Source organism: Dendroctonus ponderosae, unplaced genomic scaffold (assembly GCF_020466585.1).
Source record: "Dendroctonus ponderosae isolate FM_Combo_2020 unplaced genomic scaffold, Dpon_F_20191213v2 Dpon_F_20191213_68, whole genome shotgun sequence".
Lineage (NCBI taxonomy): Eukaryota > Metazoa > Arthropoda > Insecta > Coleoptera > Curculionidae > Dendroctonus > Dendroctonus ponderosae.
In genome coordinates, this window is record NW_026018898.1 from 47,873 (window position 1) to 62,465 (window position 14,593).

The 14,593-nt window shown below is 32.3% G+C and overlaps 2 protein-coding genes across 2 annotated transcripts in view; both read left to right on the forward strand.

Annotated features, from left to right (window-relative positions):
• LOC109542870 overlaps positions 1-5,298 on the forward strand; it is a gene marked incomplete at its 5' end in the record, with an annotated part of 39,450 nt that extends 34,152 nt beyond the window's left edge. Inside the window, 3 exons of the mRNA XM_019912318.2 lie at positions 102-336; positions 439-726; positions 5,005-5,298. Coding sequence (XP_019767877.2) covers positions 102-336; positions 439-726; positions 5,005-5,264 — 783 coding nt within the window. The remainder of the gene's footprint in view (positions 1-101; positions 337-438; positions 727-5,004) is intronic.
• Positions 5,299-11,856: 6,558 nt separating this feature from the next.
• LOC125505064 lies at positions 11,857-14,066 on the forward strand (the record flags this gene model as incomplete). The annotated part of the gene is made up of 2 exons (XM_048668003.1): positions 11,857-12,209; positions 13,742-14,066. Coding segments are annotated over exons 1-2 (645 nt in total), but the record flags the coding sequence as incomplete, so codon positions are not given.
• Between the last annotated feature and the right edge of the window lie 527 nt (positions 14,067-14,593).

Here is a 14,593-nt window from a genome sequence, read left to right on the forward strand (position 1 = left end):
AATACATTTTGATACTGCTACCGCTCCTCAAATTGTGCTATTTCACTTCTCTTGATCAAATTGTTTGCACAACTATTTAAAACGGCATTCTAACAAATTAGGTGAATGGCTATCAGCAAAACCAAGTTACTGGGTACACGACGAAACCGATTTCTTCATACGACCAAGACACCAATAAATTTGCGAAAGATTCCGGCAGCTTTCAGTCCAATAATATCAGTGGGTATCCACGAGGAGCTTTGGTTGAACAGTACAGTGAATACGAAGAAGAGCCGTATCTGGAAGCGCAAGAAAGTATTGACAGTTATGTTGATGAAGATGCTGGAAATACTGGTGGTGAGTACTTGATGGGCTGAACCGCATTAATTAATCTTCGAAGAACTTGAGGGCTTCTTCTAGTCTTGGTTGAAATAATTTGTGAACGATATGTGATTTTAGGTGGCCACCAATCTGATTATCCGAAGGCGCCGGTTGTTACTAAAGTGTCCACAAATCAGCATGACTCTCCAGCAAATGATAGCGTTGTTGATGAGGAAACTGGTAGTTTGCGGAGGGGCTCGTCACAGATAACAATTGTAGATCCCTATCATCCTTCGTTGCAACAGAGATCGTCCGTATCTCTAGGCAGACGAACAAGTGATTCTGCATCTTCTCGAAAACTATCAGATAGTTATCCTGGTTTTGAGGATACTCTTGGAAGGAAACCATCAATAGTTGATGCTAGTGGTACGTACTTCAATTAAAACATCATTCTAAATTTCAATAGAAACAGTTTTTTTACAATGTAAAAGATGACTCAGAACTTTTGTCATAAGTGTACTTTCATATCCGGCCCGAACAACAAGTTGTGCCTTTCATTTTTACGTTAAGACATAGCAAACGCACTTTTATTTAAGAATTGGGAAATAATGTTGAATAGATTTTTGGCAATCATAAGATCGCAAGGGCGAAATTCTATAAAATCGCTATAATCGACTTTCGTCTATAAAGGCATTCACCATAAACGGTTTAATAAACATTAAATGATTGAACTGATCCCTACAACAACGCCTTTTGCTTATCACTCTATTACGGGGCACTTATAGATCTAGCAGGAGGATTTTAAATATATTTGTGCTCAAAATTTGAAAACTCGTGGAATACAGAGAATTGAAAACAATTTAATTCAAATTTTGTTAGGTACTGTTAAAAAATAAACTCAGTTTGCCAAATACAGCAAACTCGACAACAATCCGGGCTTTCCAAGCAATTTGCCATAAATTGGTGTTGCATGCACAATAAATTCTATAAAAATTAAATGAGTTTTTGGATCATTCGATACTTATGACTCACTTTATATTACGATTGAATAATTTGCTATCCACATTGCAAGCATGGTTATTGTAATTTATAGTTTAATGATTCTCCATGGATGCATGGACAGTACGAAATATTTATTCACGAAATCGACGTGGTTTAATGAACTTTTGCCCGCCAAAACCCAAAGGCAATGTAAATAATTGCTGTTRTAAAGTAGCTATGRTTTTTACTACAATTTTTGTTCAATTACTCGATTTAAAAATTGTGGGCAAATTTCGACAAATAGTACGGGCGCGTCATATCTAAATTTKCTGCAACTGCACCTTTGAAAAAATTAGGAAAATTATTAAATTACAGTTGTTTACAGAAATTATCTCCTTCCTTTAGAAAKTTCTCGAAAAGCACTATGCAAAACCAAAAATTTTGAATTTAGACAACCTTTGGTTCGAAAGAAGTGAACAATTCGTAAACTAGAAGAAAAACTCTCTAGAAGTTTCTGCAAAATTCTCATAATCATGCGATGTTTCATACTTGAATTAGCTTTGGAACTAATGGAGTTATTGGAAATCTGAGATATAAATTAAGCTTTTTATTTAAAATTATATATACTTTTCAAAGTGATTCTCAAATATTGTCGGAAGGCAACTCAAAAAGGCAAAAATTATTGATTTTTAGAATGTTTTTCCTAGTTGTGTAAGTCACTTAGTTGAAAAAATTCACATTATTCTTTCATCGTTTCATACCTTCTATGAATTATGTACAGACTCAGCGTAATAATAATGATAAATAATATAACAATAATGATAAATAAAGATGGAAGTTCACATTTTTTAAGTGCAATATGTCAGTGGAAGTAATAAATTTAAATCTTACAAATCAATCAGGTTCTGCAGATCAGCCTTATAGTGAATTTAGATTGTAAAACTGGCCTGCAGGGTATGAAAAACTTGACTTAATAAACGTACTTACCTTTTCCTTCCCTCCTAATATTGATACGTAAATGCTTCGTTCAACCATCGAAAACATTATTGAAAAATTATAATTACTTTTACTTACGACAACCATCATGCTTGTAACTCTGACTCTAACTAGGACAATAGTATTTCAGTCGGAACTTTACGGTGCTCACAGTTACAATTTTATATCGAGGTATGAAAAAAGCTGTACGACACATTAAATTTGAACAAAATTTTGCATAACCTTTAACTTTTGGTAACTGTAACTCAATTAAACTAGTTTTTATTAAGTTCCTCTCTTTGGTTCAATAACAGTATTTCTATAAATTTTGGGCAATTTTTTATTTTAATTTTTAAAGCTTTTATTACGATAAGTCATGCCAGGATATTTTGTTGAAATGCACTGCCTGCTGCAATGTTAACAGCTACGGAGGTCCTTCTTATGAATGAACACTGGAATAATGAAGGATAGAACTGGAAAAGGAGTATTAAGAGTAAATTTCTTATAAGTATGAACCCGAAAGCTCAAGAGTTGATTCTAAAGCAACTGAACAAAATAAACCATTGTATTATAAACAAAACCAAAACATACAAACAACGCATATGAACGCCACGAACAACAGCCAGTTTTTTAATGGATATAAAGTAATTCAACTTTTCCAACTCCAATATAAATATTTCTCTTGCAATTACAGTCTACAAAAAACAACAATTGAAACAAAAGCGAAATACGGAGACAGAAATAATCAGAAGATATASAAATCCAYGTGTAAATGACTATTAGACTATGAAAACAAASTAAAATTAAACGCGGTGGAGAAAACTCATACAAAAAAYRGAATAGATGGCTCGAAGACCAATTGGAAAAATAAGACACCSTGACAACTCCACAATCTATCCAACATTGTTGGRTATATGAGGKTCTTCTATACGAGCGCAGAAAAATGATAAACAAAATAACTGTAACACTGCGACAAATACAGGGAWAGCCAAGGATCGTCCTTCTGAGTYACAATCCCAATCCCGTTTCTCTTTCTTGAGCTCTAGAATAGTTTACGATATAAAAAACTAAAATAAAAGTCAATTTCGTTTTATTTTTATTGATGCCATACACAATATTTTGTAGAGTTTAACTCTCAAAAATTCCCTTTACTTGCTCAACCGATTTATTTTTTTTGATTTGTCAGATCGATTTGCATACATACATTTGACCAACTGTATTAAATTATATGAATACATAGAAACGTTTCATTCTATCCAGCTGACTCGTAGAATAGAGGGATACTTAATTGACTATATGTACAAGTGGAAAAGCTAATAATTATTCATCGCCAGTTAATTTGTGCAAACAACAGTTATACAAAAAGTTTCTTGCTGGTCTTTTATACACCCACAATACAATTACAATGGTTATTGTAAAAGGTGGTTAAAAAAATATTTCCTCAATAAAAACATTTAAAGTGCCACTTAAGAGGCGAGCTTTGGAAACGTTTCATGGTTAACTGGTTTCATGGTTAACTGGTTTCATGGTTTCATGGTCGATCTGGCTAAACATTCATTCCAGATAGCATTATTTCTATACATCTTATTTAACGTTAAATCTTGCAGATTTTTGCAAAAATTAGTATTTGTCCAAATTACTTTTTATATCAACATGCAACTTGGCATCAGTTGCCATCTGAAACCTTTGATTCTACAATAAACACAGTTAAAGTAAACTTTCAACTCTATGTGTATTGTTTGATCGGTAAACCAGTTTTAGAAGTGGCAGCAAGATGCCGACCGGAACGTTCTGGCATGTTATTTATTGCGCAAAGTTTAATATTACTCCCAATTTAGTAAAGGTTTTTGAGCTGTTCGTTTAATTATATGCTGTTTAGTGGCGGTGTGTTTAAATATTCGTCCGAATAAATTCAATAGTAAAACTATGAAATTCGTCTGAAATGCATGTAAGTAAATTAAGTTGATGCAATTATGCAAGTGGTATTTTATGGTAAGGGCTGGTCTTTAATAAGACAATTGAATGATGTTAGATATGCCTGTTGCCACTTGAATTTATTTTAGAACAGCGCAAATCATTATAGGGAGTTTATCATCTAAATTGGCGTCATTTAGAGTCGTCCGGCAGCGTTTAGGGCGTACAGGAAAATAGTAAACAAAAATAGTTCTTCTGAAAAAAACCTTATGAGATATTTGTAAAACACCAGACCAGAAGAAAAAATTGTAGAAGAGTACTTTTTCAATATAGTTTTTTTCATAATTTGATGTAAATATCGTAATTTTTCTTTACAAATGCTTAAGTACGCCAATAGGCTCCGTCAGACATGGGAGCATTTCAATATACAAGCAATACTTAATAAGTAAGATTTTTTAACTGTCAATATCTTCAAAAAAATATTTTCTAAATTTTTCTCGTACTTCCCAAGTTAGCCCCTCTAACCTCTGCCCCCCTAAAGGAAATGCACCTAATCTTGAGTCACCCTGTATTTCATGTTGATTTAGTTGTTAAAATTTAGTTTTATTAATGCAAGAACTGATGAAGCCTCTTTCGTATTTCTCTAAGCCTTTAACGCCTTTAAGGAATAACTCAATTTTAAACCTGTTGAATTTTATACGCCTTCAGAACGAAGCTAAAAGACAAAAAGTTAGCTTGTAAGTTTTACAGACTGGTTTTTTTTTTAATTTCAAAAAATCATCCCAATGAGTTGAACTTCTAACCACATATAAATTAAAGAACACTAATTTGCAGGAATTCCACGTCGAGGTTCAGTTCGTCACTCGCCAACAGTAGTGCCAACTGTTACCATACAAACTGATTATCGCGAGAACATTCCCGAGGAAAATCACATTACTAAATTGCAGCATGATGATTTACAGAAAACTGCATACGAAGAAGATGAACAAAAGGAAAAGGTGACTGCACATGCACGATGGCTCTGGGCGTTCAACAAGATTCTCCTGCAAATTCATGTAAGTAAAATGTTTCCCAATCAGTTGATAGTTAACTAATGATTTAAACTCACAATGATATTAAGTGTTTGTGACATCCTAACATGTAAAATTATTACATGCATACGTGGCCTGTGGAGCCAAAATATAGAAAGAGGACTCCTGTTGGGTGAAGCTGATTTTCGCCCAACGTTGTAGCTATTAATTGAAAAATTGTCCTTGAGGAAGCAGTATCACGCTCATAATATTGAGAAGGGTCATTACTTCAATAAAACCTATACAAGCCAATACTTTTCTAATATTCAATGTCGACATCCAAGGGTTAACAGCTTTTAAAGCGCAGTTGTGTGCCGATCTCCTACAGTGTTCGCGTGGTTGTCCCTTTGGGGGGTATTTGCTGGATATCTTTTTATTTATAGACACTCTTAACTTGTTAAAAGCATTATTTATTGAAGCTGAACTGATCGTTATAAATTTCACAATTTAGATGGTTTTCGGATAAACGAAATCCGAATCAGCACAGAATTCCTACATATGCTATAACCATTTATGTGTTGCGGAAACATTTATTGTTGGGCCAAAGAAAAGCAAGGTGTTAAATGAACGATGGAAACCGTAGTTATGAGGTCCCATTCTAAAGTTGAGTCGAGCAATTCTATGATAAATTGCGCAGTTATGTGATAACACTTATGAAATAAATAGTCTAGTTTAAAAACAAATGTTTATATGATTACTTTGGGAACTCAATTGAAACACAAAATTTTAACTGATGGAAGCCCTCCCAATTGATTAAAGGTTTGGTATCAGTAAAATATTATCATTTTCTCTTCTGCTTCTTAGTTGGGCAATACGCGATTTAGTGTATCTAATGTTAAAGATTGACAAGAACATGAGCTATAAGTACTAAATATTGTTGGCAAATTTATAAATTTGCTTTTTGAACATATCTCACTTTTCGGTGACACATTTATTATTTACTTATTAGCTTGTCTATAATACCTAAATAAATAAAACTAATAAGGTGTTAATCTTGGTCATGCGTCAGTCTAGTCTAGTTTATCTCCCTTACATCTCATTTAATTAGTCGGTCAAGATAGATACTAAATAGAGGTTTTTACTGTCGTTTTCGACATGTGCATCTAATCTTGACTGTTGAATTAGAATCATGGCTTTTGACTTAACATATCTCTAATCTACAGGGCAGTTTTTTTTAGTGTGAGAGAGTCCATTATTTCCGTGGAATGCAGCTTGAAACCCTGCAGATGCGATTTTAGTAAAATTTTGCTTAAAAACATAGGCATCTAAAAATTCACTGCAGAAGCAAAAAAAAACAGTTAAAGATACAAAAAATATGTTCTTCCAATCACCACAGATCTGTTAAGAATTCCATTGAACGTCATTAGATAGACAATTTACAAAGCTACAAATTTGCATTTTCACTTTCAGCTGTGAAATCAATCGTTTTCAAATTATAATTTATTTTATTTCGAAATTTCTCAAAGTCGTTACGTTTTGTATATGGAATTCAATAAATAAGTGTCAAAATTTGATCATACTTGACCTAATCAATGAATAAAAGTGCAACGTTGTAGAAAATGCATGTAATTTCATAGCAAAAAATACGTCTATAAAAATATAAATACAAAATTATAGCTACAGTGATATTTTAAAATAAATGTTCAATATGATTTCCGTTAATATTTAAGCAACTATACGTTTTTCAAATGAATCGATAACAGAACAAGATTTTTTTTCACATTATGCGGCGCAAGCTTTATTGCCATCTCAATTTAAGAGTGCTTTTGGAGCAAGGAATTAACCTCCACTTTCTCCAGATTCAAGTGCCTTGATGGGGTTTTGAAAGGGATTCGTGAAAAAGCTGGCGTTATTAAAATGTAGGCGATTTAATAATTTTGCGTGCGTGACTCTTCCGACTTAAAATCTGTATTGTTAGAAAAAATAATCTACCATTTTTCCCATTTATTAGAAAATATGAAATTTCATAAATTTTTGATCACACTCACAAGCGAGAACACTGATTTTCCCGTGTCGTGAATTTATAAATATCCATTCATCCATGCATATGCACGCATGCATCCTGCTCATAGAGCTGGATGCTCTGGCCCCTATAAGCTGGGGTATTATAGAAATAGATAAACTAAGCGTTTGGAAAAACCGAATCTAAGAGCTTAAATAATTTGCGGAAGCAAGATAAAATGTATTATCTACTACAATGTAAACAACCAAAGCAAACAGTTGTAGAACAGTTTGCATTACTGTTTGCTTACCAGATATTAAATAAAAAATATACTATATTTATGTAAATAATACATTAAAAAGAGTATTGCAGAATTACAATTCTATTGTCAATTCGCCTATGAAGCTAATAGCTTAGGGAAATTAGCTAAATCTGAGGAAAACAATTATATTTTGTGCATCACCAAAGGAAGAAAGTCCGTTAATTTTTTTGGTTAAGTTTGTGGAAAATGTGTATTCATTTACCTAGATAAGGTTAAACCACTGGCTTCTGCATCGTCAAGTATATTAGACGAGATTATCCTGGCTGAATAAGCTTTCAGGATGGCAGAGAGGGGGTTAGCAGGCAATCGACTACCGAACCATGCAGACTAACCTTTGTGGCAAAATAAACGCGTTTGAAAGCTTAGCGGGAATATTTGTGCGTTTGAGTGCCTCCGATATTTGCCGGCGATCTGTTTGGTGAAACTCACTCGATATCCAGTCAAAATATTGATGAACAGTGCGCTTTTAACAACTCAAATTAATCCAGTGTTTTACTGTGCCAAATTGATCTTTCAAACATACTATTCAGTAGAATTTCTTAGCTGCACATAATTTGGTAAACATGTTAAAATTGAAATATTTATTTGGCTGATAAAAATGTTGGTGTCCGTTTTATAGAATTAGCTATGAGCGATATAACTAGCAAATATTGAACTGATCTCTATAAATTTCAAAAACTCCAAGCTGAAGTGAGAGTCATGTTTTTTCATATTATGTAAAATATTTATAAACTTCTGAGCACCAAATAAAGCGTTTGCAAAATATTAAATCTGTTTATAAATAGAAAATGACAATAAAAAACCATGCATAAACATTAAAAGTTTCACTGTTTCCACATTTTTTAACTGTTTATTTTGCCAATAAGCCAGGAAGGCTGAAACATTGGAAGCTTAAGGACAGTGGTTTAAAAGTTGATGAAATGCCCTAATGAAAAAAAAAATCCAAAATCATAAAACAATCAGCAATGTTTTTGCATATCTATTTATCATTTAGATTTTTTGTTAATTCCTCATAAGTGGAGTAAAAGTAATATTGTGCTTCGGACTTGTGGAATTATAAGGAACAAACATTCAGGGAAATTGAAGACTGCATTGATTTATGTCTTATCATTTTAATTTTTTTTTCATGGATGCCTCTTCCTGGAGGCACACAGTTTTGGTAACTATAACTGCAAATAAATTGATATCTTTGCTAAACTTGCATGACATAATTCTGTTAATATCACGTTTATGCGAAATAATTCTACATGAAAAAACTGATTTATTATATAAAATTTTGACGCCAAATGCACTACTGTTTCAAAAAAGTTTAATAAAAATAGAGCACAGTTTTTGTAAACTTTTTTGCTTGTTGTTGTCAAAGTTTGCAAAGTTGGAAATTTTTATCCACATTTCTATTGTCGATAGATATTCTGAAATTAAAAATATTTACTACCAAACTTTGAGTCAGTGAACAAAAACATGGGATGACAGCAATTATACTGCCCAAAGATACTTATAGCAAGATATATTCAGTATTGAGAAAAACTAGTAAAAATGTAGCAAAAAAATACATTTTTTAATTTAAACTTTCAACATTAAACTACTAAAATTTTTTGGGTAAAAATACAGGGAAATGCCACTAACCCTAATCAATACTATTTATTAAGTTGGAACTGAGAGTGCTGATTTTGCTTGTAGTTATATTTGTGGCTCATTATCTGTAAAAAACCGTTCAAAGTGGGCAGTGATTTTCGACTCCATATAAGATTTATAGGTCATATATGTATGTTTCACTTCAAATTTTCGGATACAATTAGTCTTTTATTTGAAAAATAATTTTAATTGCATTATACGGATTTTTGGCAGTTTTAAGTACCCACTTTAATTTTACTTTTCCTGATTGTCTCAACAGTCAGGTTTCTATGAAAAGAAACTTATTGAAAAAGTAGGATTTTGGCTTTAAAATTCGCTCCTGAGACTCACGAATCACTAAAAATTTAATTCTAAAAATGAAGAAATTACATGGAAATTTTGCACATGTTCATGCATGAAAATAAAGAAATATCAGAACACCAAAGCATAAAAATCCTGGAAAATAATTCGGGATTGATGTGATGTAAACAGTCTATATAATTTGTATGAAGTTTTTATAGCGCCAGCACACTTTGCGGCAAGTATAAGTGAATAATTGACATTTATAAAGAATAATTCAATATGAAACTTATATTGGAACATCAAATGCCCGTTCCATATTCGGATAACAGACATGGTAAAAATTCCCTCAAATCGAGTTATAACTTTCGTATGTATTTGTATGGATTTTGCAATGGCAATCTGCATGCCCAAGTGAAATTTACTTCTACTTGCCAACTTCAATCATGCATTAATTTAGTTTTCGCAAGTCAATGCTGCAATTCAACTAAACAAGTCCAATAATTATTAAGTGTGAAATCAGCTCCATCTCAATATTTGTAGAATTCAACAAGTTTTCAACTTTAAGGTCATCGAGCGTAACAGTTTCAAACGGTTTTGATGGAGGAGTTTAGTTGATTTTTATAGTTTGCATAATTTTTTTTTCATGAATGATTTAAATTAATTCGTCTTTGAATAATTATTTTAAATTTTTTTTAAGAAAGTTTGCAAAATTACAAATTAACACAAATTTCTAAGTTCTAATCTACATTTTGTTGACTCAATAGTGGTAGATACGAAAATAAAAAACGGCAAAATCGACATTGTAATTCAAAATAATATCTACGACCTTATAAATATCGAACATGGTAAAATTGCTGATATTTTTATTGTTGTGCACCATGTACATCTGCTATTGATACTGCAAAAAAACCAATATCAGATAAATTAGGGCCGCTATTCTTACGACAAATTGCAAAAATCTCACAAAATTGAATGAAGGCCTCTTGGGAAATCTGAAAGCTTTTAGCGCAGCACAACAACATATGACCTAATAAATGTGCCAAAGTGCATACTTAACCCGAAAAGTTCCTTTTTCTAGTGCTTGTTCTTTTATCTAATTATTTTATAGATACGGTTTTTTTTGCATTGAATTACATCAAATTCGTGTATCCGTGTATCCCAAGACGGATAAATAATGAAGCGTTGATGAGGATTAGGTTAACAACCACTTGCTATGGTAGAGTGACGGCAACATTTCTCTTCGATTAGCACTTGCAAATGAAAACATATTTGCTATCCATTAAACGCGAATTTCCAGGATCATTTATATTGCACCCATTATCAATTAAGCTAACAACTTGACTAATTGCAGATAAAATACGGGAAGATATATTTTATTAAAATGAAGTAGATAATATTGTAAATATCAATCATATTTCTGACCTCTATATCAACAAAATATAAACATGTTTTGTTCGTATTTGTTTAATGCATATTGTGCTTTGGCCTAATGCTTCGGCAACCTGTATTAACGAGCTATTTTACATAAGTATTGATATCTGCTAATGAAAGATTATAACATTTCCATTTACAATAATAATACATTAAAGCTGAGTAAGTATTAGTAAAACAGCTGTGGTAAAACAGTTATCGTTCAACAAGTGATAAGCATTCAGAGCCGGTTCATTTGTAGTCACCTTGCATGCAATTTACTTAATGGGAATTCTGCTTCCTGCGGAAAAAATATCTACAAAACATTGACCCAGATACAATTGTCTTTGCCAGCCCTCATATATTCAATATTTTGGCCATTGCCAATCGGTGTGAAAAGGTTTTCTATTTACGGAACCCCGATCTCTATCATTGTCAAGTGCAGAATGTTCGGAATCACTTTAATGGCGATCAATGGGTTACTTCAGTTCTCAATTAGATATCATAATCAAAGGTTGTGAATATGATGAAGCTAAATTGAGGAATTTGCTAAATTTATTAAAACAACTGGACATGAAGAGATCAGCCAAAAAAACAAAGTAAAAATTTGCGATAAATGAATAAATAAACACGATGAACGAAAAATAAAGTCTATTGGCCAAGAGGATGCAGGGATTTGATCATTGCAGTTTTTTCTGGTATCAAGGTTTCGACGACATTCTTTTAACTCTGCTGAAATTCTCTTCTTCAATTGTATACCGCCAGATTTCATAATAATTATTAGAAATTTTTGCTCATTTGATGAAATGTGTAAATTAGGAAGTTTTACGTGAATGATTTACACGGATCCTTCTATTCAATATTCTAAACCCAATGTTTACAATATTATTCTTAATTATAGGATAGAATATCCAAGTCATGTGGTCCTTTCGCAGAAACTGAATATTTCAAGTTTCAAACGAACAATATTTTTGATTGTATGAAGTTGAAATTAATTTGAGTTGGTAATAGCTTTCCAGTATTTCGGGATTAAAACGTTATTTCTAAAAAATCCGGTAATGACCCAAGTGCATGACTCTCCGCGGAAAAGTGCAAATCATCACTGGACAAGCGACTGGACTTCAATTTTAGCAATAAAATCGTTCACCATGAAGTCGCCGTCGCATCATACCAGATCGGTGGAACGAATTCGGAAGAAAGTTTCAGTGAAAATGACAGAAACCGAAGATAGGCTACGGATGCGTCGTGGCTCCAGTATGTCTGACATCGATAAAATTGCATTACCAGGAAATATTCCCGATTTAGTGAGATCCTCAACAGCTAATCATAAATTGTCTGCCAGTCCGGCTTCAGTGCCTCACAGTCCTTATATGTCCAGGTTAGTTTGGTTGGAAAGAGTGAGAAACTGATAAACCTAGTTATATCCGTATTTTGATGCTAAACATAAAAATAATATATGAACATGTTTTTTTCGTAAATCTTTGTAGTCTTCGATGATAAATCCGTTGTCTTAAATAAGGGAAAATATTAGGAAAAACCAGTGGAAGAGTCAATAATGAATTGTCAAAAGAATAAATGAGGCAGTACTTCCAGAAGTTCTATTGGCGCAAAGAATGATCAGGAACAGGTTCTAATTATTCAATTAATCAACAGATACAAATAATCCGCAAGGCCAATTCCTAAATGTGTTAATTTTTCAATTTTTATATAATTAATTTATAGATTATTTTAATACGGAGATTAAAAATCGAGGCTGATCATAAAGTAATACGTTTGGATGAGCAATTGTAATTTCTCTCTTAAATTAGAACATCGAATTTAGAATCTGAGAATCGTCAAATTTTCACGTATTTCCACAAATTTAATGAACAATAGTTAACATTTAACAACTTAATTTACGTATGCTAATGTGCAAATTTCTACTTCCATCCGGGACTTATTTATATTAATTTTTGTTTATAACATATTTATTTCTAATAATTAATCTTTAATGTCGGTTATCTGCAAAATACGTAAAATTATAGACGCTTTATCTAAAGTAATGAGTAAACTTCCATAAAACTATGGAAATATCGAACTTTCAACTTTAATTAAAATAAAATAAGGGGCGTATAGTAAGAGACTTTAAAAAATGGAATATATCAAAAATGATGAAATAGGAACCAATCAGTGGGATATATTTTTTCATATATTTACAGCAGAAACTTCAGACGTTGAATGCCAATTTATGCCAAAAAAATTTAGCCAAATTCCAACAAACTATTGCATTTTCTTCTTTAAAATTTTTCCTTCTGTTTGTCCTAACAATATTTATTTGAAGTACTATTTTAAATTTAAATAGCTATTTATGAAACTCTAAAAATAAATTACAGATCCAACAAACACATGGATTATGTGTAGAAAGCACATGGATTATGTTTCTGTTGTCAGTATTCCATTTCAATTTACTGCGTAAATCTGTTGTTGCAAGTGTGAAAACAGAGAAAACTTGAGAGTATAGTGCAAACATACAGAACTAATATTGGCATACATATACATATATACATATACAGAACTAATATTGGCTGATTTCCTGAAAAGTGAGCAATAAAAGTTGTAAAGAAAAAAATATATACCAATTTGAGCGGTAAAAAACATTGGTAAAATCACATTCACGTGTACCTCTATGCATTCCTCGAGGGAGTTTAATTTAACAGTAAATTTCAATATATTTTCTAAACATACTATACTCGTAAAACGATTGATCTCCGATCTGGACAGTGTAAATGTTCTTGAATAAAAAAAACAATAGTAATATTGGAAAAACAGTCTATGTTTCGGGTTAAACATTTAGCATTATTATATTTTATACATTAAAATCTCGTTTATGCCTTTGTTTGTGGTTTCTCACTCATATCCAACCGTCTCCAGATCCTTGTTAAGCAGTACTACAACAGTGAGTGTCCGTGGAAGTATTGGTGACCTAATGAATCAAAAAAAATACGGTAGTAGTCAGTGGAGTGTACGAAGTGAAACTTTAATTGCTAAAACAGTGCCCTTGTCAACGGTAACACCAAGACAGTCACCACCTCCAGTTGACGACTTTTTACCCATTCCTCCGGAAATTACATTCAATGATGATGGTGTCGATGGGCCGTTGACATCAGCTCAGAGAACTCAGCGTTTGGCGCACCTTCTGAAAGAACGGAAAGCTTATTTGGTTGCAAAAGCAAAATACTATAACTATTGCCGTGCGGTATGTACTATTTTTTTATTTATTATGTTTTGAGCATTTGGTGTAGAAATAATTTTTGTGCATATTCAGAGTGGAAATAATCAGCCAACTAACTGAAGTAAAATGCTACCTTAAATAACTGAATAGAAGGTGTTTTATTTCTTTGAAAGTGAAAATCTATTACTGTCACCAAAGTCGAATTTTTTTTGCATGGCCTTTCGATATGTATATTTTTGAATATTGACTAAAATATATAATAGATTACAAAAAAAACATTGCGAATCTTATTAACTGAACATAATTTTATAATAATAAAATATGAATTCATCAATGCATGTAGGCTTGCACTGCCGGCCTCCTCCAAGTCCTGACAAACAATATTTTACTATTAGTCATTGGATCCGTCCAAAAATATTTGTTTTTTATTGGCGTTTTCGTCCCAGCCGATAATTTTCTTGCTTTGCACAAAAAGCAGGAGGAGGTTCCTATGTTGAGGAGGCAAAACCTTTAAGAAGACAAAAGTTATTTACAGGTGCTAATTAACTATA